The 27,864-nt window shown below is 37.5% G+C and overlaps 1 protein-coding gene across 2 annotated transcripts; it reads left to right on the top strand.

The window, feature by feature from the left end:
* Positions 1–598: 598 nt before the first annotated feature.
* Positions 599–26,497, top strand: SLC7A2 (solute carrier family 7 member 2). Of its 2 annotated transcripts, none has more exons than XM_019553119.1 (11): positions 599–986; positions 2,812–2,967; positions 8,785–8,950; positions 9,567–9,703; positions 11,214–11,436; positions 14,360–14,499; positions 20,953–21,055; positions 21,536–21,741; positions 22,112–22,278; positions 23,316–23,424; positions 24,706–26,497. In XM_019553119.1, the coding sequence occupies exons 1-11, from the start codon at positions 611–613 to the stop codon at positions 24,894–24,896; spliced, it is 1,974 nt and encodes a 657-aa protein (XP_019408664.1). In that variant the 5' UTR covers positions 599–610; the 3' UTR covers positions 24,897–26,497. The 2 variants fall into 2 exon arrangements, with proteins under 2 accessions (XP_019408664.1, XP_019408665.1); XM_019553120.1 differs by lacking the exon at positions 14,360–14,499 and adding an exon at positions 14,816–14,952.
* Positions 26,498–27,864: the final 1,367 nt, after the last annotated feature.

Below are 27,864 nucleotides of genomic sequence, written 5' to 3' on the forward strand. Positions count from 1 at the left end.
AGCCAGGCAGGGAAGAGTGCTCTAGTGCCCCTGGCTTCTGGCCTGGGCCACTGCAGGCACGTGGCTGGATTTCTGGAATCAAAAGAAAATGTCTGCTCACTTGCTTATTGTTTCAATCTACACGGCTTAAACTAACCTGCAAAGATTGAATCAATTTAGCCTGAGACTTGTTAACTGTATGTACTTAGCCTAAATTAGATGGACATATATACAGAGAACATGTATGTAGCTAAACAAATAAAACCTCTAATCTAATGGGTATCCACTATCAAATTGTTGAAATACAGTTGATATATATTACACAGTGTATTATATGTTTGCTGTCACAAAGCGTTTCTAAAGATGTATGTTTTATTAAATAGTAGACTTCAGTGACACATTGCTTTGTCATATTTTCCATACCCACAAGTCAAAATATATTTAGCATAACACAGCTATGAAAAGAGGTGGTAAGGCGATATTTCAGTGTAATTTGCTTGTTGCCAAATAAATTATTGTTCTCTGAATGCAAAGTATATAACCCAACTTTAAAATGAGTTTTACAATTGTTTACGCTGTACCTTTTAAGTATTATCATCATGTATTTTATTTTCAGAGTTCTACATCCAAAATGATACCCTGTGGACCAGCTTTATCATTTGTTCGGTGTCTGTTGCGGAGGAAAATTGTTACTTTGGACAGTCTGGAAGATTCCAAGTTATGCCGATGTTTATCCACTGTGGACCTCATTGCTTTGGGCGTAGGGAGTACCCTTGGTGCTGGTGTTTATGTGCTTGCTGGAGAAGTAGCAAAAGCAGATTCCGGACCCAGCATTGTTCTTTCTTTCCTCATTGCTGCCTTAGCATCTGTGATGGCAGGTCTTTGCTATGCTGAGTTCGGTGCTCGTGTTCCCAAGACTGGCTCTGCCTATTTGTATACTTACGTAACTGTTGGTGAACTTTGGGCTTTTATCACTGGCTGGACTCTCATTTTATCATATGTTATAGGTAAGTTTGGGAAAATAGAGTAGAATTTCTCGGGAAACTAGAAATAAGATTAAGATTGGAAGATTCTGCCCTTCTCACTCACTTAACCCAAGTCAACCTGTGTTATTTTCTTCTCAGTCATCATTACCAACAGTAGAAGTTTTGTAAGACAAAATGCATCCTCTGCAGTGCCTGAGTAAACCATCTGTCTTCAATGGCTTAAACAGAAATAACGTTTTAGAAAAAAGTGACAAATTTAGAGCCATAGACAGGCATCACATATGTAGCACTTATTTATGCCTTTTCAGCACTATAAAAAGTGGGTGTACAGATGTGCACTCTGCCTGTACCATTACAAAAATGGCATAAGCACTATATAAAAGTGTCCTGTCTGAAACAGGAACTTGACTTCAGCACTATGTTTTGTAGCGTTGGGTGTAACGTCTATATACTTGCATGTACTGCGACAGAGGTTCTCTGGCTCCCCCAGTGTGCCCCCAGTGCTCTGCTTGTGGCCCCACCAAGAAGAGTGGTAGGTTCCATGACAGCCTGCCAGCGAGCAGAGCTGCAGTTAAGTCAGGACTAGGGGATGTCATTCTCAATGTGGCGATCTGGCCAAGTTCCCACTCCTGCCCCTCTCTGGGGAGTGAAGTAGACATAGCAGTGAGGACAGCTGTCTCTACTTGTGCCCCTCCCTCCTCCTGGGGACGCCAACAAACTGTTAGACAGCAGTCTGCTGCCCTGATCACTTGAAAGTAGTGGCTTTCCTCACTGCAGAAGGCAGCAGACTGCCAAAGAGCATGCCGCTGCCTTCCTCCCCCTCCCCACAGCAGTGTACTTTTTGACAGCTTGTCACCCTCCACCAGTGGCTGACAACCTGCTTAGTTTCCCCCCTTCTTCAGCAGGGAAAAGAACAGGCTGTTGGTGATTAGGCCCATGATGGGGAAGGGGGGGGCAGTGAGGGAATGGAGGGAAGCTCTCTATCACCCCCCTGGCTGGGGAGCATGCCCTTGTAGTGCTGCAGCCAGGGGCCTCTGAATGTGTGTATGCTCCTCAAAGCACTACATCAGATGGTATTTAAGATTCAAGTATCACACTTCCTTCCAGAACTATAATTCTGCAATAAAGGCTTTGCACAGGCACCATTCTACTGACACAATGTTAATGCAGCTCAGTATGGGTGCACATACCCAGCTATGCTTCACTGCAAGGCAGGAACCTAAATCACTGTTGAACCATAATATCCAAGCCACAGTATTAGGGCTCCATCTTCCAATGGAGATCATACAGTCTGAGAGTGATATAAAAAATAATGGCCTCGCTACCTGTTGTTCTGTAGTAGTTTCTCAGACAGTGCTAAGTTCCAATAAGGGATTTTCATTACACCCATTAAATTTTCTGCTAGCTACATAAACTTTTCTTCCCCTCCTAAGTTGTTTTCTAGATTGCTAAATACTCACTGTGCCTCATTTTAGAAGTGTGTGCATTCAATCATGGATGGAAGTTATTTTGTACCAGTTTAAATTTGTAAAATATATTAGGATTAATAAAAACACAATGAAATAATAATACCTAATAATACCTATATGGGCAATTAATGTCCATTATTATACTATAAAAGTCAGTTGGCATAGAGAGTTTATTTGTACTATTTCTACTGTGATTAATGATGTAGTTACTACACTTTAGTGCATGATGCAATTTGTGGATATGAATTGCTGTTATAATAAAATTGGTGAACAAGGAAAGGCTCACTTTTTTTAACAATAATTGTATCATTCCTAAATAAAAATGCCACCATGTTGTTCCTATGTGGCAGAAACGTAAACATGTGTATTTGTTGAAGGTACAGCAAGTGTAGCAAGAGCCTGGAGTGGGACTGTTGATGAAATTGTTGGAAAACGAATTGGTCATTTTTTCACAACGTACTTCAAAATGAATTTTCCTGGTCTAGCAGAGTATCCAGACGTCTTTGCAGTGTGCCTTATATTGCTTCTGTCAGGTAAGAAATGGCAATCTTTTAATTTATGAAGGTCATATCAAATTATAGAGGATGTCCTGAAGGTGATAATTAGATCCTGTAAATATTTTTATACCAGTAACAAAACAAAATATGTTATAGTTTTAATGTTTTGTGACTTGCCAGAGTTTCTTCTAACATTACTAGTGTCATACAAAATCATACAGTACATAGATTTAAAGGGTCTGTGAATCAAAATCTGAAAGCAAATTTTCATGCATACTTTTTTTTTTAACTTAGCTATGGGGACCCCTGTATAATATAAAATGACTAATACAAGAATAACTCGATAGCATACTTGATAACTTCCTTAGCCTGACGAAGGGTTTTTGAACCCAAAAGCTTGCTTAAAAATTGTTTTCCAACTATTTAGGTTGGCCTAATAAAAGATATCAGATTCTCCCAAAGATCCTTGTCTGCCTACGTCCTTAGACCAACACGGCTACAACCTACACCCTTGAAAGCATCTGTACTTTCTGTGACTCCAAAGTCCATAACTGGGCCACTCCATATGCACTTACCTGATGATCATAAGGTCTCATATTGTGGCCCACCAAAATAAAGTGGAGGATGGCCCTCCCATCTTTCAGCCCAGTAGCCTTCTGGTTAGGCCACTTGCCAGGATGCAGGAGACCACAGTGACTATTAGGTGTGCAAACACCTTCAAGTGATAAGATAAATCCAGAAATTTCAAATAGGAACCTATAATGTCAAAAACATTTCTGAACTGTGGTGGTCTTTCTGATTTCTTTGCAACAGAAGAATTGTATTTTTTTTTTTTGGAAAAAAAATTGGAAGCTAAGAGCTGGCATTTTCTGAGGGGTGCCTTGAGTCTAATAAGGGGTACCTTGATTCAAAAAAGGTTGAGAATGCTGGGTTCAGGATTAGCCAATTCCCTTTCCTTAGAGCATGGCCATCAGGAAGAGAACAGGAATTTAATTTATCACTTTGGTTAAGAAACACAGCTAAATATTAGTGTTTTCAAACAATGAAGTACAAGGTTAATTCTTCTTTTCTCTTCCTGCTGGTGCTATACAAAGAATTACTGTAGCTTTTACAATCTAATCTGATTTTTAATGATACACATTTCCTTTGGTCTCAGAATAATTATTTCCTATTGCTACAATCCCTTGAACATTCCTTCCCATGCTTATGTGTCCACACTGCACATGGAATAGGAATGTAAACTATGCATAAGTGGGGAAAAAAAAACCTGTCAGGGAAAAGCCAGTCATTTCCCTAAGGGCTACTTTGCATTCTCAAAATCCCCCTCTCAGATTTCCTTCTTTTGAGTCATATTGTATGAGGGTGATTGAGTGTGTTAACAGGACATGGATGCTGCTGCTGAGGGAACTCCTAGAGACTGCTTATTCAGTGTTTTCTGACTAGTAGTGAAAAGACTGCTTTTTCCTACTGACGCTTATCTCGTCTGCTTATCCAAAGAAATGGAGACTGGGGACTTGCATTTACATTTAATTTTCTTTTTTGTATTAAGACATTGCAAAGAAGTATAGCTTGAGTGTCCATATAAACTATCTGAGAAATCTGGATTAGTGATTACAATCTTTTAATCCTGTTAAATTAACTGTCAACTGATTCACCCATTCCCTCTGCCTGAGTTATAAGAAAGAGCAAAAGTGCATTGTTAATAACAACTAAACATGTCAAGTATACCTATTTCATGTTTTACATAACATGACAGCAGTCTTAGCTTCCTCCTTCCTGCCACTGTTTAGTAACTGTCCAGTTAATAAGCTTTGGTGGTAGAACTCAGTGCTTTCTCTCTCTCTCTCTAGCTCTAGCTCTCTCTCTCTCTCTCTCTCTCTAGATATAGATATAGATAGATAGATATCTAGATATCTATCTAGATATCTCTCTCTATATATATATATCTATATATCTCTCTATATATCTAGATAGCTATAGAGAGATATATCTCTATAGATACCGATATATAGATACCGATATATAGATACCGATATATAGATATCTAGAGAGAGATATCTATCTATCTATCTATCTATCTAGATATAGATATATACGCACACACCCTTTTGGTATGTGTGGAAGTTCTTTTGGCATTGGAATATCCCGGATTCAGAGGCTTTTGTATGATGAAATCTCTAGAAACCATACTGAAATTAAAATAACAGCTCCTCTTCTCTCCTTCTGCTTCCCCTCTCCTCCCACCCTCCCCACAAACATTTTGTCACTTTAGCAGCCCATGAAATCCAGAGGAAATGAGCCACTATATCTGAAAGAAGCTGAAATGGGCAAGGACAGAAAGCATACAAAATGTCCGGAAAATAAATTTACTTAGGAGCAGGTGTTGAATTTTAACTTAAATGAGGGCTATCTTCTGTCGAGAAAATAAATATGGAAAAATACGTAGAAGTTGGGAGCATTTTAATGGTGGAAAAATATTATATCTGCTTCAACAGAAAACCATCTTGTTATATTTAATTTTTTGTTTTCTTTAGTACTAACCAGGTAAGTTTAAGCTTTCCAATCTGTAACTACTTCTTAATTTAACCACTGTTTCCTGGGGGGGGGGGTTCTATCTGCTTTTTGATTTGTGCTTTCTCTCTTCATCTTCTGTTTTCTTTCTATCTTCCCTTAAGAATCTTTTTTTCATATTCCAAATATAATTACTCCCTTAATTAAATCATACTAGCATTGGGGGAGATAGAGTGTGGCTGTGCTTCCTGCTGTGTAGGTAATACCAGATAGAGCTCACTGGAATCAGTAGGAATAGCTAAGCAACAGGTGTTTTAAGAGGAATCTCTCAATATAATTTGTAGCAGCCTGGGCAGCTGCTGTGGTGTCCCAGATTTCATACTGGCTTTCAGTGGGAGCAGAATAAATCTATGAAACTCCCCTTGCTCAAGTTTTTCTTTTATCAAATGAATAATCTCTGATAATCTGCATTCCTAAGGGCTTCATTTTTAAAAAGATATTTTACATTCTAAATTTCATGTCACATTAGGTTAATGAGGGTATTGTGCTCTAGCAGGGTGAGAGGGCAGTTTAAGTGTCTAGAAAACAACATCACTCTGCTGCCAATAGGAATACCACCACTCAAGCATATCATACATAACTTTCAGCTTCTGCAGAAATAGCTGATGTCTCATTAGCAGAGTCAGAAATTTAATTAGGACATTATCCTGATGAGTTTAACATTTTCAGAGTTAATCTTTCAATAACGAGGAAGCATTATAGATGTGGAAGTGCTTAGGTTTACAGAGAAGCTAAGAGACTTTGCTATTTTGTATTTTGGTTTCTTTATATATTTGCTGTCCTGTTTTCCATAAAACTATACATAATTCTTCCAATTGCCAGCTGTCACAGTAGGTCCCTGTTGGAATAATTTCAAATAGGGTAAACATACCTTCGTGACACAGAGGTATATTTATTTTTAGATCATAATTTGCAGCGTAATAAAGGCTGTAAAGAAATTCTCTAAAACTAAGTACAGACAGATAAAAAGCCCAAGGCTGAATCAGTTCAATCTTTGCAGTTTAGTATAACCTGCATAGATTGAACAGATAAGCAAGTGAACAGACATTTACTTCTGATTCTGGAAATGCAGGCACATGCCTGCAGTGACCCAGGCAAGAGGCCAGCGGTTGCTAGAGCATGCCTCCCTGCTTGGCTGGAGCAGACATCTTGGGCAGATAGCGGACTGCTTAGGATCAGGTTTGGTACTGCCTTGCGTGCCTTATTTAGCACACAGGGCTATGGACCCATGGGGAGCTCTCTGGGCTGGATGACAGGGCCATGGGCCAGGGGTTCAGCACCTCTGCTCTAAAACAAAATTCTTAAGATCTCTTAAGAGGGTTTCATATAATTAATAGCTCCATTATTCTAGACACTAGTAGTAACTTTGGAATGTGCACTGAAAAAATAAGATTATAGCTGGACAAAAAAATGGAAGGGCAAGCATTCATTTAAATGTTTGTGAACTGTTTACTTTTCCTGAATTAAAATTTTAACTAGCTAACGTGCGGTACCAGACATCAATGTGAGGCAGTGCAGAGCACTCACTACCTAAGCCATGTCTAAGTTCACTGTGCACAGAGAATTATAATGGTCCCAGATAAAAAATCTCATCTTCTCTCTCTTCCATGCGCGCACATTCACCTGCACCCATATGCACACAAATGGCTTTTTGCAAGATTACACCTTGTATTGAAATGGAAGAAAAATTGAATCTGATTGGTTTCCTTCATTGTAGCTGAAGGGGTGTGTACATGCACACGTGTGTAGATATTTAGATCAAAAATAAGAAACAGGTTTGAGGAAAACTTGCATGGCTTAATAATTCTTTTCATCAAAACTGTGTAGCTGAAATAAGCTACACTTGCTGTAAATCCTTTTTTTTTAATAATTCATGACCATCAAGAAGGTACCATATTTCTTGGAATTTAAGATACCCTTGAACTTAAGGCACCCCCCCCCCCCCGCCATCTTCAAACTCTCAATTTAAGATAGAACGAAATATCAAGTAAAGATGCATTTACCAGGACACAACTTCTGTGGTGCATATAAGGCCTTTGTTGCATGTTACACTTAGAACATGTTAACTGCACTTAAAACACAAGCATCTGCACGTTCAAGAAGTTAAGTATGTGCTAAGTGCACTTGTATTGTAGCAAAGTTGGGACTTTTTGCAGGAGTATCTCCAGATCATATTAAGTAGCACATGTTTTGCTTTTATCCAATTGCTCCACAGAGAAAATATGAGCAATTTGCAGTCCTGGGTGTGATTGTCAATCCCAGACCTAGAACTGCACCAAAGTCTCGAATCAGCTATGGTCCTGGGGCACTGGCTCAATCTAGCAGCAGAGATGGTACCCTACTTGCCTCTGCCCACCACCAGTGGCAGAGACCTGGCTCACCAGAGGTCCCTATGAAGCAAGCATGCAGGTTCAGGGATCGTAGTAAGCATTACTGTGCGACTGGTCATGGCATGCACAGTGTCTCCAGGCTTGTTTTCTTTTCTAGAGAAGAAGACAGCTTCCTCACTTTAAAAATTTAACCTAAATTTGGGGAGCTGATTTTCAGGAAAAAGGTGTGAGTAGTATGTAATAAATTAGGGTAATGTATTTATTGGCATCACATTCTTGTTTGGTTATCTTCTGGCATTGTTTTTTGTTGGAATTTTAATATGTACATCATTTGTATCATACCAGTTTGATTATTATGATTTGATTGATTTATTCATTTGAATTACCTTTTTTTTTTCCTTTTTAATTTCTTTACGTGTATTTAAGACTTGGATCATTTTTAGAATAAATATTTTGTTTTAAATAGTATGTGTCTTAAATTAAAGGAATATTGGAACCAGACTCTTCATGGGAAGAAGACTGAAGAAAATCTGTTTTACTGTTTTATCCAGTGCCTGGTGTTATAAGATTGAAGTGTTCATTAATCTAGTACTATTCACTCCTAAAAGCCATAAAGTCTAGTACAGAGGTTCTCAAACATTTTCTTACTGCATACCCCCTTCCAGATTTACCAGCTGCTCACATACCCCTACAAGCATGTTTTCTATTTTAATGCTTTAATGCTAATTATTATTATAATGAAAATTAAATCGGCCATTATGCATTTTCTCCTGTGTACCCCCCAGAGACGTCTTGCAAAACCTCAGGGGTATGCATACCACAGTTTGGGAACCCCTGGTTTAGTACAATTAATTTAGTACAGTTCATAATAGTAGCATACATTTCTTGTAAAAATGCTCTTAACTACCCGAGGAGGATATTAAATCTTTAAAAACCCACTTATATTTTGTAGGTCTTCTGTCTTTTGGAGTCAAGGAATCTGCATGGGTGAATAAAATCTTCACTGCTATTAACATCTTGGTCCTCTTCTTTGTTATTATTTCTGGCTTTGTAAAAGGAAACGTTGATAACTGGAAAATAAGTGAAGAATATCTCATCAATCTCACCTTAGAAACACAGTAATTATGTATTTTTTTCTTTTAATCTCCCAATTTTGTTCTATATCCCTTAGTCCTGTTTTAAGTTAGTTTCTGAATTATGGCTTATGTTGTACATGCTTTTGTCTACAGTATCAACAGGTTTAGATTCTATCTAATAGTATGCTGTTGGGAAAGGTACTTATTCTCAGAAAAATATGTATACTAATTTCTTGTTTTCTTTTAATAATTTTGTCTTTAGCCACTTGAAAGTTACCACTTGGAAGTCTAATATTTAATTTCAATGAAAATTTACAGCAAGCTCTGGGAACTGATCCTACTCCAGGAAATCAATGGGACTTTTGCTATTAATTACAAAGTGGGAAACAACATGGTTTAATCTTCATTATTTATCAGTTTTGTTCTGTTGAGCTTACCATTATTAGTGAAACTTAGTGATACAAGATCTTTATCTCAAGCTTCTTGCTGGTATGGGGTAGGGGTGGGGAGGGCTTTGGCTTATGAAATGGAACTTAAATATGAGAATGCACCCATTTTAAAAGTGTTCATTTAGAGTTATTAGAGGCAAAAAACTATCACATTCCTTTTACTACTAACTAAATGTTACTCTTTTATATCATGTTTTATTTTTCTTTAGAAATTATTCTTACTTTGAAAACATAACAAGCACGTACGGGACTGGTGGTTTTATGCCGTATGGTTTCACGGGAACATTGGCGGGTGCTGCAACCTGCTTTTATGCTTTTGTGGGATTTGATTGCATTGCTACAACTGGTAAGGCAAGATTTTTGGATACTTTTTTAAAGCAGAACAGATTATCTATCACGTTCTTCCTCCCTCTACCTATACTTAAACTCTATAAACCTGGCCTGAAAGAAAATTGAACTCATGCTTCACTGTGGCAACTCCCACAATTTGTATTCTTTTCTCCATTCTGCTGTTATGAATAAAGTTCTCTTTGGCTACAAACTGATGTTACCAAATGACGCAAACTAGCTGTTCTGGGATGTGTCCCGGTACAGCTGATCTACATCATTAAGTTAAAGAGATGTCCCCTGCTGTCTCACAAGGTGGGGTCCCTACCACTCCTACAAGCAGGAGGGTCAAATCATGAGGAATAACATTTGGGGAGGGCCTCTGCAAACAGGAGAACCCTGGGTTTCCTGCCTGAGGATTCCCCAGGTCCCTTGCTGACCTGTGCGAGGTCCCACACTTCCCTGTACCAGTTTCTGCACCACCCCATGCTGCCACACTGGTCCCACACCGCTCCGTGCTGGGTCCTACACTGCTCTGTGCCACTACACCATACCAGGATTTGTGCTGGGTCCTGTGTGTCACTGCATGCCAGGTCCTGTGCTGGATCCTGCTGGATCCTGTACCTGGGGAATCTCTGGAGCATCTTTCCTAACAAGGAACTCAGGCAGGTGCTACCAGGGCTTTAGAGGATGATCAAATGGATCCCAGGAATTGTCCCACAAGGAAATTTCCGAGACACGTTGGATTGGGCTCCTAAAGCCCCAGGAGCTCCTGCCTCCTGTGGAAGGAGAGCAGACAGACCAGTCATAAGGAAATGGATGTATGGCATACATTTTATGCCACCTGTCATGGCCACAAGTTTGGGTATTTGTGATGGGATAAGGGGTATAGACATCTGTTTGCTTGGCCTCTATGCCACCATAACATTTTTCCAGGCTTTCCAGTATTTGCCTATATCATATCTTTCCAGTCTTTGTCTATATCAGATTCAATGGCAAGGGAAGCCATTGAATGAGTCAGACTGGAATCATTTAGCTAAATGTATATAAAGGATCTTGGCTTTTGCTTTTTTTCCCCTACTGGTTGACAGGCGTAATTTTAACTTTAAAAAGATTCCAGCAGTAACAATTCTCAGAATCCCTTTACGTAGATTTGAAATGGGTACTTACAAAGCTTACTGCAGTAGAAAATCTTCAATTTACTTATTGACTAAAGAGATATATCGCAACTTTCCAAAGCCTAATTTTATATATCAATAAATGGAAATTGCAATGCCTATAAACAATAACCAGTATTGTGTGCATGTAATATTTAATTTTGATTACATTATTTTTTTCATATCATATCTGGCAACAAAGGACAAAATTAGCTGTGAGTTTTCCTTATATTATACCTAAAGACTGCTATTTTTTCTTGTCTAGGATCTTAAAGCTTAGACTGCTGAGCTTTTTCTTTATATTGATACATATTGAAGTAGAAAATTAAAATATTTCCTAGATTAATTAGAGTTTTTGTTTTTCCTCCCCAGGGGAAGAGGTCAGAAATCCTCAGAAAGCCATACCTATTGGAATTGTGATTTCCCTTCTGGTCTGTTTTATGGCCTATTTTGGCGTGTCAGCTGCTTTGACTCTTATGATGCCATACTACCTTCTAGATGAGACTAGTCCCCTCCCTGTAGCATTTGAATATGTTGGATGGGATCCTGCAAAGTATGTTGTGGCTGTGGGATCCCTCTGCGCTTTATCCACAAGGTAAAGAAAATAAAGGACATATTGGAAAATACAGTTGGTGATTACTGTAATATTTTAAACAGATGGTCACTTTTATATTAAGGTATGATTTTTATAAAGGGTCAATACTTAAAAATGTTTCAGATATTAATAGTATGTTATTACTATTAAAAAAAACCATAGATGTCATAGATATGACATAGTTATAAATATGGTACTGTTGGACTTCGTTATCAATTCACTAAAACACCTATTAACTAAATCTTTAGAAACTATTTATAAAGTTAACTTTAATATGAGTGGCCAAATTTATTATTTTAATTAATAATGTTTTATAGGTTGTTAAATATATTATATGTGCAGTATGCTGTACCAGTGGTGCTCAACCTTTTTGCTCAGTGGGCTGGATGGACAGTGCGTGGTCTGTCTGTGGGCTGGATGTGGCCAGTGGTCACTATCTGGCAGCCAGGGGAGATGCAGTGGGGTGTCATCTGGCCACATGGAAGAAGGTGCAGGGGCAGCCCTGTCCTGATCCAGCTGTGAGGGGGAAGGGAGCTTGGCACAGCCCCACAGAGAGGGGGAGGAAGGGGTATGACCTGGTCCAATCCATCTGTGCAGGGAGGGTGCATGACCCAGCCTAGCAAGAGGAAAGGGACATTGCCTGGCCATGAACCAGCCACACAGAGGAAAGGGGCCTCAATCCGGCCATGTGAGGGGAAGGGGGCATGATCCAGTCCCTATCCAGCTGCACAGGGGAAGGGGATATGTCCCATTGGGAGAAGAGGGCATGGCCTGGCTCCAACATGTCTGTGCAAAGGGATGAGGCCACGGCATGGCTCCCATCTACCTCATGGGGCTTGGGAATTTGGAAGCAGGGAAGAGTGGTAGTATTAATAGCCACAGCTCCCCATCACCAAATTTCCCAACCTGTGGGGAGCTCCGCTAGCCAAATGCCATGGCTCCATGGGATGCATCTGGCCCACGGGCTAGAGCTTGAGCACCCCTGTCTTATACATTATATAGACCAAGTGTACTGGGCTATAGGAAGTATAGTGGAATAATACTGATATTTGAAAGTAGGAACAGCTTCAGTGTTCTTCTCCTCCACCAAGTGAGCTCCAATACATTATTAAAATGATTTAAGTTGACTCCAGAGATATAGAGTATATGGGCTTAATGGCTGTCTGACCTACAAAGGCAGCAGGAATACCAATTTAAGAAAGAACGTTGTTGATACTCAGTGAACCTATAAGTATTAAAGATGAGCATATTTAATTTAACAATGATTTGGTAAAAGACTGGAATGTAAAAAAGAAAATTGTGATAGAACTGTAGGTTGAAAGAACTTTACACCTGCACACAGAGTAAACTCTGTTTGCACAGTTAGTATGGGGACTATAATTATTTTCTACAAAGCTGCCTGATATGGACTCCAGCAGTTTTAAGATTTTTATGTTATGTCTCTCTTATATTCCATAAAATGAAAAGTAAATGTTCAAATAGGAACTAGATCAATAAAGCAGTAATGGAAAATAAAATATTTCTAGAAACAAACATTGGTTAACAGATTTTAAATATTAATGGTGTAATTTTTCTTTCAAAATATTTAAAAACTTTTAATACTTTATTCAGAGAGGTCAACTTTCACTCTGTCTGCTATTTTTTCAAAATCTACTCTTATTCCTGAACTTGGGAGCATAGTACATTGAAAAGGTGAAAACACTGCTTTTGTGTTTTCTGAACTGAACGCTTACCTGTTACCTCAGACATTAATGCTTTTACATAGTCATATAGTTCCATTACTTTGCAGAATATACTTGAAGGTGAGAAACAGCAAAAATCACTTATCCAAAAACAAAATAATAAAAATATATAGGTGTTTTAGTAATATCAATATCAAAAATATAAGTTTAAAACTAAATTCAGATTTCCTGGCTTTGATTCAGAAAAGTATCCTTTTTGGGAAAAGTTGCTTAAAGACAAACTTACGCGTGCATTTAAGTACTGAATCGGCACGAAAAGCAGTTAATACATAAATGACTGTAAGTTCTGCATGGACATTTAACTTTAAAGCATGCATTTCACCAGCAATGCCAAAGCTGCTTAACTTCTGTGATTCATAAATTCTAGATTCATACTGAGAATATGTAAGTGATATATTTAGCTCCGTGGAGCAAAAAAGGGCAACCACACAACCTTTATTTTAGCTGGTTAACAAATTGTATGGTTGTTACCAAAGCTAAAATAGGTAGAATTTTCTTTGTTTTTGCTATTTTCCTAGTGTAGTTATTTGCTATGGAGGGAAGAAACAAGATGATTTTTGATGTTTTTAAATGAAAGCTTTGAGTTCACAGTTGTTTAAAAATCTTTCCAAGTGCTGAAATTATCAGCAGTTTAAAACAGGAAGTTTAACTTCACCTTCTGAATAAAATAAGTCATATTAATGATGTTTGACTAGAGATGCTTAAATTGAAAAGGGTAATTTGCCTATATATTAAGTGTGTGGTCTTTACTTTGAGGTATTATTTATTAACACTCTTGTAAGAGGCTACAGAATGTGAAGTGCTAATGCTTGTTGATTTACTGCTGCAGACTATCAGACTCTTCCAAGGGAAAACAAAGCTTAATTGCATAGCTGTTGCTACCAGGACCATTACCCTGGTCCACTAGTATCTAAGAACTACAATGAAGGCAAAAGTTATTCAGTTATTGAACTATTGTTTCCAAATAAGCAATAACATAATCACAAAAAAGGACCAGAAATTGCAGTGGCTTACCAAAACAAATTTGTTTGTGTCCCACCTGTAGTATCTTCGGCTACAGTATTTTTTTTTTTAATTGTGACTTGTTTTCAGTGACTTTAATTAGCATTGTTTCTCTTTTCTGTGATACAATCTTGCATGAATTGTGTTTGCCATGTTGCATGTGTTTGCTTTTTACTCAGTCTTCTTGGATCCATTTTCCCAATGCCACGTGTAATCTATGCTATGGCAGATGATGGGTTGCTTTTCAAATGTCTAGCTCAAATCCATTCCAAAACGAAGACCCCATTAATTGCTACTTTGTCATCGGGTGCAGTAGCAGGTGAGACTGAGAGTTGATTATTGTAAGGAAAGGTGCATTACTTCACACATGGCATGTGTATAAATAAAACTATTGGGCAAGTTTGCTTTGCTTTTGACTGAGATGATAATATATTATTGTTTCCAGGTAACATGACCTTTAGGTGAAATTTTTCTCCCAGAGATTTTTGTATTTTTGGTTAATCCAAAGCAGACATTTAAAAAACAAAATCTAAACAATAAACATTTCCAAGCTTTCCTTTCATTAAGTTGAGTTTGCCAGTAGAGCACAGTATTTTTCCTAACATGTATTTGAACTATAAATTTTTCTGTTCTAGTCTTCTCGGCTCTATGTTCCCTTTACCCCGAATTCTGTTTGCCATGGCACGAGATGGTTTACTGTTTAGTTTTCTTGCCAAAGTGAGTAAAAGGCAGACACCATTTGCTGCCACCTTGACAGCAGGGGTCATCTCTGGTAAGCTCTAAAAATACAGGTTTCTTCGAAACTGGGATTTAAATTCTATATGCACGTGCATGGACATTTTATAAGAGGGGCCTGCTTGTTAACTTCCTTTGCATGTAAGTTGGGAATAAAATTGCTGACTAATTGAAGGGTATAAGAATTCCAGATCATGGCAATCATGGTGGTGGTGATGTCTTTTGAAGTGAAAGGACTTGAAACCCTTCCTTCTATGTTTGCCTGTTCCTCTATTGCAAATAAAATAGTTATTTACTATGTAGTACCTGGAGTAATCCTCTTTATAGGTCAGCCTTAGACCGTGCCTTGTTGCATTTAATGCAAGCAATCTTAGAAAAATATTAGTTTTTCTACATGCCTACTGGGACAATATTAAGTTTTTGTTGTGGGGTATAAAAAAGAAATAAAATTGTACCTACAGCATAGTTTAAAATAGAGGAAACTATTTTACATCTCGTCGGCTAATAAAAGGGACTAATCCATTTGGCTGAGATAATTCGCAAGAATCATTATTTCACAATATCACTGAAATAATGAATCTTTACAAACCTGTAGGAAGACAGATTCATGCTCCAAATAGTGAATCATTGAATAATTATTAATTCATCTTTTCTATGTCATAATAGAAATCTATTATACATATAATAATTTCCCATAAAGAATGAGCGACATTACACAGACTTAAGTGTTTTGGTTTTAAATCTGAATTTCCTGTGCCCTTTAATGTTGTGCTAGACTACTATTTCTATAATAATTTGGAAAAACAGAAATTTGGAGTCAAAGTGACAGCTCCATTTGATGCCATAATCAACAAACTCAGCAAAAAGAAGGAGCGGAACTGTGTTCCTAGGTTGCATTGGCTGGTAAATATAATTACACAGTCCTCATTGTAGCTGTGTGAAAGAAGTAATTCAAGAATTAGTTTCAGGAAATAATTCTATGTATGAGAAGTGTATCTAAAAAAAACCCCATAGCTTTTATAGTGGATAACTTTTTTCAGCTGTATCTAGTAACTTATAATCTTAAATTTTGTTGTAAGTAGTTTAGCAAAACTGTTTAAGTGTATCGAGCATTAAAGTAATCTGGCATTCCTACCAAATCTTAGCATGAATAGCTTCAACATTTTAAGCAGTGTTAAGAAGATTAAATTTTGGCCTTTTAATTTAAATGATCAGATTGAGACTATAGTTGAGGCCAAATGTAGTCACATGTAAAAGTTATTGTGACTATCTGTCTCCCATATAATAATCATAATAATGAAATTCTGCAGAAAGTGAAGTGCTCTGAAAACAGTCAAATAAAATTTTAGCAAAGGCAGCAGACTAATGAGAGGTATTTCCTGGATTTGAAAAGCTGCATGCTTTTCTCGATCATATTTTCACTTTAATGCAATACTGTGTGATGTGCATCTAAAATTGGATTAACAGTTTAGCTTCTAGTTTTATGCTAGATTTTATAGTAAGCAGGCTTAGCTTCTTATTCTGATAATGAATTTGTAGAAGCTTACTAATACTTCTACTTAGACTATATAAAAGTTTTTCATATGGTAGCATTTTTTTATTTCTTCCAAGTAAAGGCTAAATAGGAAAATTTCACCGCCTGAAAAGCTATATAGTAATATTTTGAACTACAATAAATAAAATGTTCCCATTTTTAGAATATTTTCCCAAAACATACAGGTACTAATTTTATCACTGTTTAAGGTGAGATTGTCTTTTTGTGGTTGCTTTATGTGCTGCTTAGTTCAACATTCTTTAAATTCTGCATGAGTTTTACATATACAAAGGATTGGGAAATGCAAAGGTTGCATTTTGTAATAAAAGTAAATGTATCTGTTTACTTCAACAAAATGCACGTTCATCCTACATTCATGGCAAGGACAGTATTAAAGATGTGACATTTCATTTTTTTTAACTAATAGACTGTCTAATTTTTTAAAAATCCTGTGTAAAGATTAGGATAGAAGAATGTCAAAAAAGAACAGATTCTTAGCCATAAAGTGACAGAGAATATTTATGATAAGTAGATATGATTTAAAAGGATAAATTGAGAAGTTGGATTGGTTTTAAAATATATTACATGTTAAAATTAGCTAGAGAATGCTTAATATGTCGGAACACTTTCCAATATCTAATTGGAATGTTTTCAGTGATGACCTTATTCACATTTTGTCATCCTTGAGCTCTACTCCCCTGCAGTTCTTTTTTTTTTTTATTTATTTTTTTGTTTGTTTGTTTGTTTTTGTTTTTTTTACAAGTTGACTGTTCACAAGGGTAATGAGTGTAGTGTGCATCCACAATCATGCAGAATATCATTTACTTTGGTTGTCCAGGAGATAAATTTTAGCAATATGATAGTCTTGTTTTCAAAAAGTTTCATGGTTTCATAGATGTAGGGTCAGAAGGGACCTAAGTAGAACATCAAGTTTGACCCCCTGCCTTGGGCAGGAGTGAATACTGGGCTCATATGATCCCAGCTAGGTGATTATCTAGCCTTTAAAGACCCCCAAAGTAGGAGCCAGCATCACTTCCCTTGGAAGTTAGTTCCAGATCCTAGTCGCCCTGACTGAGAAGTAGTGCCTTCTGATGTCCAGACTGAACTTACTCTCAAACAACTTATGGCTGTTATTCCTTGTTACTCTGGGAGGTGCTCAGGGGAACAGGGTTTCTGCCATTCCCTGCTGGTTCCCCCCGTCCCCCATAGTAAGTTTATAGGTGGCCACCAGGTCCCCCCTCAGCCTTATCTTGTTAAGGGATCTTTTCACTGCATATATACATGTATGAATAAGCATGCATACACATATTCATATATAATAGGCAGACAAGGTTCTTTGGGTAAATGTGATATCTTTCATTAGACCAACTAAATAGTTGGGAAAATTGTTCTTTGCAAGCTTTTGGGCACAAACACCCTTCTTAAGGAATACATATTTATTCACACATACACGCATACAAAAATGTAGGTAGCTTTGTTAAATTTGACCGTCTTTATTTACACTGAAATTCTTGTAGTAATACAAAACCTTATAAAAGCCTTCTAAATGGTTTCAATATCCAACCAAACTCAATAAACAAATACATGTTTAAAATAATCATCAGCTAAATACATTTTGAATAAATTTGCTTTATTGTTACATGCAGTGGCTGCCCTCATTACTTGCTTCATGAGCTGTACAGTTGCACATCTATATGCAGAAAATATAGACCAAAATACTCACTAAGACATGGCTATGGATTACACTGGTTTGGTTTTAAAAATACTTTTATATTCAATTTGCCTCATTATGGTGCTGCTCAATTTTGCCATTAATTTTAATTATAGCAGAATGAGGTTTTTAACTTGGAAAATGTACTAAATCAGTAGTGTAGAGCTCCTAGGGGAGAAGAAATGTGTGGATTCCCATATATTATTTTGCTTCAAAAGGGAGATGAGCATTTATCCACAGGTAAAGGCAATGTAAATATGCAGTAATATGTAAACCTGTTGACTACTTGTATGTTTTGCAGATAATCTATTTTATGAATGAATAGAGAGAGACTGGCTATCATTCAAGGGGGCAAGGGCAGAGTCCAGGAGAATCTCCCAGCTCCACAGAGTTACAAAAGGAAGTTGCTCAGATAGATGGCAAAATAAATATGATTTCACCTGGGAAAAAGCCTGATATGAAGGACAGCTTAGGGGAACGAGGAAGGGTGAGGTTGATGGGCAGCTGAGCTGGAAAGGAGAGAACAGGAAGGGGACTTGGACCTGGATGAGCTCATATCCAGAGACTGAACAGCCAAAGGAGGATGAGTTCTGGTAAAGGTATGAGGAAGTGAAACACCTGGCTAGACAACTGTGAAGATTTGAGGTTTCATCAAATAGTGAAACTGGGCCCTGGAAGAGGGCAATTTTAGCAACTTCAAGTCCTCATGATATGGGTGGTACAGGAGATCTCCAGGGGGCACCGCCACTACAGAGGGAAGGACCGGGGCCCCCCATAGATTAGCAGCTGCTCGGCCCATTGGCAGCTCAACCTATGGCTGTGGGCAGGCTCTGCTGAATAAAAGAAAAAGCGATCAGGCCCCTCGCTGCTTCTGCCTTCAGCAGACACCTATTGAAGGCAGACGCAGTGAGAGGCCTTATCCTTTTTTTTCTGTGGAGCCTTCCTGCATCTCCTACGGCCAGAGGAAAATCTAGTAAGTTTGCAATGATGCATTACAGCTAACTACATCCCAATGTAGTTTAGTTTGCAATGATGCACACTCATCTAAAACAACCATAACTCGCACACATGTAATGTGTGATGCCATTAAGCCACATTTTCATCACATGTACATCGTGACATTGTCACATGTACAAGTACCCCAGGAGGTCCACTGGACATAATAGTGTGACCAAGACCTTAAAAAAGTTAAAGATGTATTATGTACCCAGTCTGTGGTGAAGGCTGTGGGTTTTTTGAGCCTGTTGGTAATGTAAACAGGTATAGCCTATTAGTCATGTCCTGCTACAGGAAGAGGGAAGAATGGAGCATTCTGTGGTGTATTTCAGAAAAAAACTTACAACAACAACAAAAACCCAACAAAGCATATGGAACAATATGGAACAAAAAAAAGGTCTAGCTATGAAATGGGCAATGAAAAAGTTGTGATACTATATACTAGGCAACCACCTTATGGTGGTCCCCAGTCATACCACTTTAAAATGGCTACACCAAATAAAACCAAGTAATGCTAGATCTACCCAATGATATCCAAGTTGAAAACCTTCAAATTTCTTCATGGAGCATGAAGTAGAGAAGAAACACATGATACGGGTTTTTTTCTCTAGAAAAATAGATGGAGATACAAGCACAAATGGTGAGATACATGAAGGCCATGAAGTGCTCCTTTACATGATAGAAGAAAAAAGAAGTACCCTTTAACACTCTGACCTCTGGTGGCAGAAGTCCTGACCCTTAAAGAATTGGATATAAACTTTGCAGAAGGGAGGAGGAAAAGGCAAAAGACAGTTAGACATGGTATTTTTTTATCAGGAAAAAAGGTGTGAGCAATGGACAGCTCCTACTGGGCAAAAGCAGGACTGGAAAAGACCCACAAAGAGAAAAGGCCTGGGTTTATTTTCTCAGGGAGATGAACCAATGAGGCTCAAGAGGATTTCTGATGATTACCAGAAAGGTCCTGGGGAGGGTCCAGGAAGACTTTAGGGAGACTTAAAAAGGTTGGTGAGGTAGTCCCATGGGATAAAATTTTGTTTCTTTTCATATAAATGGTAGTACCTGGGTGCTTTTAGTCCTTCCTCTGCACTGGCCCTACTTCTGCATATAAGGCCTTCCCTTGTAACAATCCTCCAAAGCTTTCTTAAAATGGCCTGGTTAAAAAATGTGATATTAAAGTGATTTTTAAAAGGGGATGAGCAGTCCCTGTCCTCAGAGTGCTAAGGATCACAGAAATGACTGGCCAAACTTTGCTGACACTCTAGCAAGTGATAATGAGCTGGAATAATTTTTATTCTTAATACCTAAACAGCATGACCCATCACTGTCTTTAACAGAGAATCATAGTCATAGAAAAGTAGGGCTGGACAGGACCTCCAGAGGTCATCTAGTCCAACCCCCTGCTAGGGAAGGATCATTCCTATCCAAACCATCCCATACAAACCATAATCTAAACTCTGCATAAGACTACTGTCAACCCAGTGGCTGGTTTGTTTGTTTTTTGTTTTTTGACACTGCCTACTATTTTGAGGGCTACACTTCCTGAATGTAGATGCAAGACTCTACAGCTCATCATTGTCTGTCATTTCAGGAACCCAGCTCTAAGCAGCTAAATTTGAAAATGATGACCTTTACTTTTAAAACACAGTTCAGTGTATTACCAGAATTTTATTGTATAATTATTACTAAAAACAACTAGGTAAAAACATTGTATATAAACTGTTGATGCTGACTTTAAAATATAAACTCTTAGTATACAGCTTCACACAACTTCTGTATTTCTCCTTTGTCTGTTTTAGCTGTTATGGCATTTCTTTTTGACCTCAAGGCTCTAGTGGATATGATGTCTATTGGTACACTTCTTGCATACTCACTGGTAGCAGCCTGTGTTCTTATTCTTAGGTGAGTCACTACCACCCCACTTTGTTCTGCTATCTTAAAATTTGGCTTGTTCAGAATATGTAACTACCATGGCAGTTTGTGTAATTTTTTTGCTAGGTTAATGCATATGTAAATGTTAATGCATATATAATTAATATAATGTAATTAATGTTAATGTAATGATTACCAGAGATGTAATCCAAAGGGCATATTAAGAATGGATGTGTTTAGGTACTAATGTTATATTCTAATGTAGGAACTGGTCAAATCCAAAAAATACTTGAGATTTAGTTTCTGAAAGATAATTGCAGAATCTTCCCCTCTACTACTGGCGATACATGAAAGGAGGTTTAGAATTTTCTTGCTTATATAGCTACTATTGTAGAATAGACTCATTGGGGATTTATTTAAAAAAAGGGAAGATGGAGATTGATGCAGTATTCAGGGCTATCCTATTTCTACCTCCGTCATGAGCTTGTATACATATCTATTTATGGATAGGTACCAACCCAGTTTAACCTATGAGCAACCAAAGTATTGTCCAGAGAAAGAGGTTCTGCCAGGATCAGAAAGGGAATCTACAATAAGTGAATCACAGGTTAATATGCTACAAAGGAACCGCTTCAGTCTTCAAACACTGATTAATCCATCCAGTCTGCCTACAGAGCAATCAGCTACCACTGTCAATTGTTTGGTGGGTCTCTTAGGTAAGTCGACAGATGTACAAATAAGTACAATATAGTTACATAAACATTTATAAATAGCAGAATTTAATGTAGCAGAAAAAAATCAAATCCAATTAAAACTTCCTACATTGCTTTCTTAGAAATGTCAGACGTGAATTTTTCTGGTGGAAAAATATTTTTCTAGCTCACTCTTTATGGATTTTGTTCTGTAATCTAGTTTTTCCCCTAATTTTCTTCCCAAATTATTTTTTTACCATTTGATGTTTAACTCTGTTGCTAACTAAATGCTGCTATATTAGATGAAGCTGCTTTTTTTTTTTAAGGAGATATTTTTGAAAGGTTACCTCCTTGCATTTTGGTTTTAATTTTCCATTTTCTTTTTCTTATACAGCTTTTCTGGTTTGTGGCTTGAGCATTCTGAGCACATACGGGATTAATTCTATTGCCAGAATGGAGGTCTGGAGTGTGGCTCTTCTTGCTGCGTTAGCGCTACTTTTCATTGTCACTGTTCTCATCATCTGGAGACAGCCTCAGAGCCAGCAGCAAGTGGCCTTTCTGGTGAATAAAATAATAAATGGAAATAATGCCAATTGTGTGTGTGCGTGTATCTGTCCATGTTTTTCTTTTTTTCACACAGATTCTTATCATTAAAATCCAATTACTATAGCCCCACTAGTAACAGCAACAGTGGAAGGGCTGAAGTAGTTTGGCAGAGGCATTTTTACCTTCTCAGTAAAACCTTCTCAGTGCCTCTGTGCATACCACTGATTAATAGGAATTTATGTACTGGCTTTGTCAAGGTAAATGAATCTGCAGTACACAGATCTACAAGATAGTCCCTAACACTAGAAGACCTTGAGCCTATTGGTACAGAGGCTGGATGCTTTAGCCCTAGTAGATGTAGTCTGGCTCCAACTGTTGTACAGTAGTTTTCTATAAAAGAAAGTTTCCTTTCTCTTGGACCTGGAGGAGCATAAAACTAAGTTTCTTGTGCTGTATGTCATTATGGCTCAGGCATTTCACATTCCTCAGAGCGTTAATTTATTAGTTTTTCCCATGTTCTGCAAAGCCTATTTCCCCCACTTCATTTAGGAAGTGTGGAGGGGTAGAATTTGAGTGATGTGATGAAGATAGTGCAAGGTGTTTGGGGGCAGTTTGGAAGGCATGGTTTTTTACTGAGCGAGGAGCAACTGCTTTAATTAAACTGCTTTTTATTAAGGTGTGTTATCCTTTTCAATTATGTTTAAAGTATTCTGAGACCTGCTAACTATAAATTCAAATCAATGAAGTAAATATAGTTTCAAATTGCTTGTCTAGATTCAATTCAGGAATTCATTGGAATATATTAAGTACAAATTGCAAAGAATTTTTTCCACAGCCTTATATAGGTAAAACTATGTTTTATCTATAGGAAACACTGGAAACTTACGTTTTGCAGAAACTCGTAATTTACCTCATAATAGAAAACATTTCTTAGTCTTCATAAGGTGAATGAATTTGTCAATCCCTGATTTGTGTTTATAAAACTGAAATGTGATACATACTTTGCAGAAAGACTTGAAAACAATATTGATTTATAAAACATTTTTCTTTAGGTTCCACTCTTGCCATTTTTGCCAGCTCTCAGTATCCTGGTGAATATTTACTTGATGGTACAATTAAGCGGAGATACCTGGATCAGGTTTAGCATCTGGATGACCCTTGGTAGGCACTTACTTATAACAATCAGTTGCTGAGTCTGTCATGTGTTTCCATTTATTTTTCTTCCTTTAAATATTTAAAGAAAAGGGTTTTTTTTTAATAAATATCAAAGGATATTACAAGTTAAAAAGAGCATTTCTCAAAAGGTGTATATATCTGATGCACAGACAATTTGGAAATCGCAAGATGAGTAAAATTAAAGAACAAATTCCAGTTGCCTACAGAGTGCTTACAAACAGAAGCCTTTTAAGCTTTAGGTCTGGGTACGTATAGATCACCTTAGAGAAACACTGAAAATGAGTTTAGTAAAGTTGTACTGCCTGTACTATTTTAGGGGTAATGCATTTGGCGTAGTTATAACATCAAAACAGGGAGTATCTGATATTCCCAGTTTTTGATTTGTAAATACAAAATGAAAGCTGAAAGTGGCTGCCATGTCAAAATTCTGTGGACATTTTAGCTGGGGTGGGGGTACTGGTAGGAGATCAAAAATGGATGGGCCTATGCAAACTGCATCAAACTGCTCTATACTGGCAGGCTCCATGCATGCTGCCTCCTCAGGCACCAAGCCCAGCCCTTTCGCTGCAGAGGCTGGAATACATAACCAAGGCTGCTGGGGGGGCAGGGAAGGAGAGGGGCAGGTAGGGGGAAGAGGTAACAGGGCAGTCACAAGCAGGGGGGAAGCTGCTCAACCTCCCCACACCACCTACCTCCTGACTGCCTGTTCCCTGCAGCAGTGGAAGGCATTAATTAAAGACCACCCTCCATGTATGTAATCTAATTATTGCAGGGATCATCTTAGAGTTGAGCAAATATGGTAATTGGGCAAGGAAAAAGAAACCTAGGGAGAAAACATCTAAAATCAGCTTTTGTAACAGATACAACTGAAATGTAGACAGAGGCATGTTTAAACCCTCCTCTTCCTACTTATTCTCCTGTAACTTACAATTCTATGTAAAGTGTATTAAATGAAGTAATTGTCAGGGTGCTGCAAACCTGCATTGCAATCATAAATGAGATGCATTCTCAGTGTTAGCATTACAAATAAAAGCACATGCAAGGAACTGGGCAATAGAAGTGATGCACTGGGGTCCTGAACTGGTGCTTTTGTACATGTAGTACTCCAGTGTTTCCCTGTATATGAAGGCTTGAATACCATCAGGAGTTTGCATACCAGGGAACTGTTCTAACAAGTGACGGTTATCCAAAAAGCCAGAAGCAACTGCTTTAATGCACCGTGCCTCAAAACCTATTAACTTTTTCTTTTTCCCTCCTTTTTGAAAGGCTTCCTTATTTACTTTGGTTATGGTGTCAGACATAGTATTGAAGGTCTCCATAGAGATGAGGGAGATGAAGATTCTTGCTCAGAAAATAGTGGATTACAAGAAAAAAGACCAGTGGAAGAAGCAGATGAAAATGAAAATGCAAGTGAAAGTGCTCAGTTTATTATAAATGAAAGGACAAGTGAATGTTAATTTTTGCCAACAACCGTAGAATGGATGTCTTTTAAAATAGCAAACTGTGACTGAATATAGTTGCTGAATGGAATTGTCAAGTATTTTCTGCCAACAGATTAACAATTTATTTTCCCATATTTTGAAAGTGTCTACCACCATGTGGCCGATATGTTGGACTAGCTGCTGAGCCATCTTGGTTCCTTTTTACTCAGTAACATGAACTTCTCCTTCAATGATAACTGATATCTCAAATAAAAATACAAGGAAGATATGATAAAAAACCTTCCAAAGGGAAGTACACTTTGATACTCTAACATTGTGGAATGTTTTGTTTGTACCATCATATAATAGCAGTTGGCAATCACAATGTATAAAAAAAAATGGAAAACAGAGAAAACGGCTCTGATCACTTTTCATTGTGTGGTGAAAACAAATGCCTTTCATATGTTCTTGTTATCCTTATGCCCGTTAAAATATTTTGGTCAGAGTATATTGTTTGAACAATTTCAGTCTTCTGTCATTATAGTATTAAATATCTTATTTTTTTACAAGTAACTCCCATGATGATAGATTGAAAGCAGGACTAAAAAATATTTTGCAATGTCAATGGCATGAATCAAACACTTTTTACAAAGTAGAATATCATATATTTATATGAAAATGGTAAAGAAATATTTACTTATATTTGCCAGTTAGTAGGCAAGGATAATTAAGGCTACTAATATGCTTATGAGCCTTAACAACTTTTTGAAAGGGTATTTAAGATTTTTTTGCTTAATGTACTTATTTTTTTTCTTTTTCAATGTTGCTCCAAGTGCTAAAAAAAATCAAATGCAAAACTGGTGCCATTTGCCTGTAGAAACTGAGACATAATGGGTATATCATTATTCTTGGAGTGATACCTCGGTGCTACTGAATTCAGTAAGAATTTTGCCATTGACTTCAGCAGAGCCAGAACTTTACCCTGAATGCCTTATTAGCGCTTAAATCCGCATAAATAAAATCTTCTGCCTTCATTGCTAATTTCTTTTTTCTTTCTTCATCAGATATGGGATCTGAATTTATTGGGCAGGAAAGGAGGTGCTTCTTACTTCTTGTTTAGAAAACCAGGGCATATAGTGCCAGGTTTCCTTGCAGAAAGACAAGAGGGATGGGAAAGCAAAGTGGTCAAGCTTTTAAATAAAAGTCATATTTAGGCTTATATTCAGTTTTGCTGATAGCACTCAAATGTGAAATGTACCTGTTTGCAAAAATATTGAGATTTTTTTTCCTATACCAAAACAGATACTTTGCTGATCCTTAAACAAAATATCAGTGTCAGCAGAGAAGGCTGCCACAAGCAATCCTACATTGACAGTCCAGTACACACGGGTACACTCGTTCCAAAGCTATCTTGTATAGGGAAGCAGGTCATGATTATAGGGCAGGGCGAATAATGAACTTGCATATAAGCAATTGATACTGTTCTTTTCAATGCAGAAGCAAAAATTTGTATTACTTATCAAAGGTACATAACCACTTTCTGTGTATGTGCAGAAATAAATAACACAGGTATCACTTATTGCTTAAGGAGGATATCAAAATGTGGAGTTATTTTGCAAAAATGGGTGTCTACTAATTAAAAATAAGTTTCCTGTAGTAAACAAAGGGTGTCCTAAATGCTGCCATTGACTAGTATAGATAGGCATTTTTACAGTATTGCTGAAGTATACTTTGCTGGGAAAAGTCTCTGTTTTGCCTTGTAAAGTAAAATCCCAGGAAATGCAGTTTTGATGGCTATCTTGAGTGTTATGCTAGCTAATATTAAAAATCTATTTTTTATTTTTACATCTAGAATTCTCAGAGCAGAAGGACAATCACAATTATACTTATGTCTCTCCCTTTGTCTTGTTAGCAGCATTTGATTCTTGCTTCTGGTTTTAAATAAAAGTAAATCCCAATTCTGGCAAGCAACTAAAAGAGAGAAATTTTGGTGAGTGCCTTGGTAGAAAATGCTTTTTGGTAGAAATTAAGAAAGGGATTGATAATATATAGGGAAATAGATTTTAATTTTGAGCTTGATTCTTTGTTTCGTAGTTTGGATTGGGCTGAGAACATCTTGCAGAAACTGGAACAGAGGGAAGGACGGGTTGTTGCTTTTGCACCTAGTGGCCTCTACTGGTCATTAAGGATAGATGTTGTCGCTTACATTTCTTAACTAGAAGGTGCTTGGTTACTGTTGTGACTCTAGGGAAGTCTCTAGAGGAAGTGTTAGAAGGCAAGAGCCTAATTTGTTACATGCATTTCTCTAAGGGAAGCCTGTGGGAAGGAAAAATACTACCTCTGACCAAGCCTTGGGGTAAAGCTATTAACGGTTGTTGATTGTCTTAAAAATTTGTGTTCACATTGTAACATGGGATGTTTCTATGGGGGAAACCACAGGGAAGCTGATCAGCAATGTTAAGTGTATGGTAAGGAAAGAGTAAGGCTAAAGATGCCTGAAAGATATGATGACAATGTCTGAAAAGCAAACTACCCAACCAAGGTTGTACAATATATTAGGCCAAATTTAGCCCTACTGCAAATGGGTGAAATTCTGATATTTTCAGTGGGATGAATGTGCTAGGTAACAGCTTTTACTATTAGCTTTCAGCAGTATAGATATCAAAGTTCAAAAGTCTGCTTACCTTTTTTTCTGCAGCATGTTTTCAAATGCAGGTAACTCTATGGGATAGCTTTGCATTATAAAATATTTTTATTTGGGTAAAGAAACTAGAGGGTGGTTGGCTTCAATGGCAAATCGTTTATCACAACTTTGAAGATGTCACTATAAAGTGATTCAAACAGTAGAAAGTTGACTTTGTACTCTTTGTATTTGTTTCTACAAACTGTAGGTGAAACTGTAATAATGTAATGGGAAACTAAAATGAATTTATGTCTAATTCATCACTGATGCTGCAAAAAGTGTGTAAAACCTATTTTAATCTGGATTGTCCATCCTGTCCTA

This window comes from Crocodylus porosus, unplaced genomic scaffold (assembly GCF_001723895.1).
Source record: "Crocodylus porosus isolate Cpor-Errol unplaced genomic scaffold, CroPor_comp1, whole genome shotgun sequence".
In the NCBI taxonomy this organism is placed as follows: Eukaryota; Metazoa; Chordata; order Crocodylia; family Crocodylidae; genus Crocodylus; species Crocodylus porosus.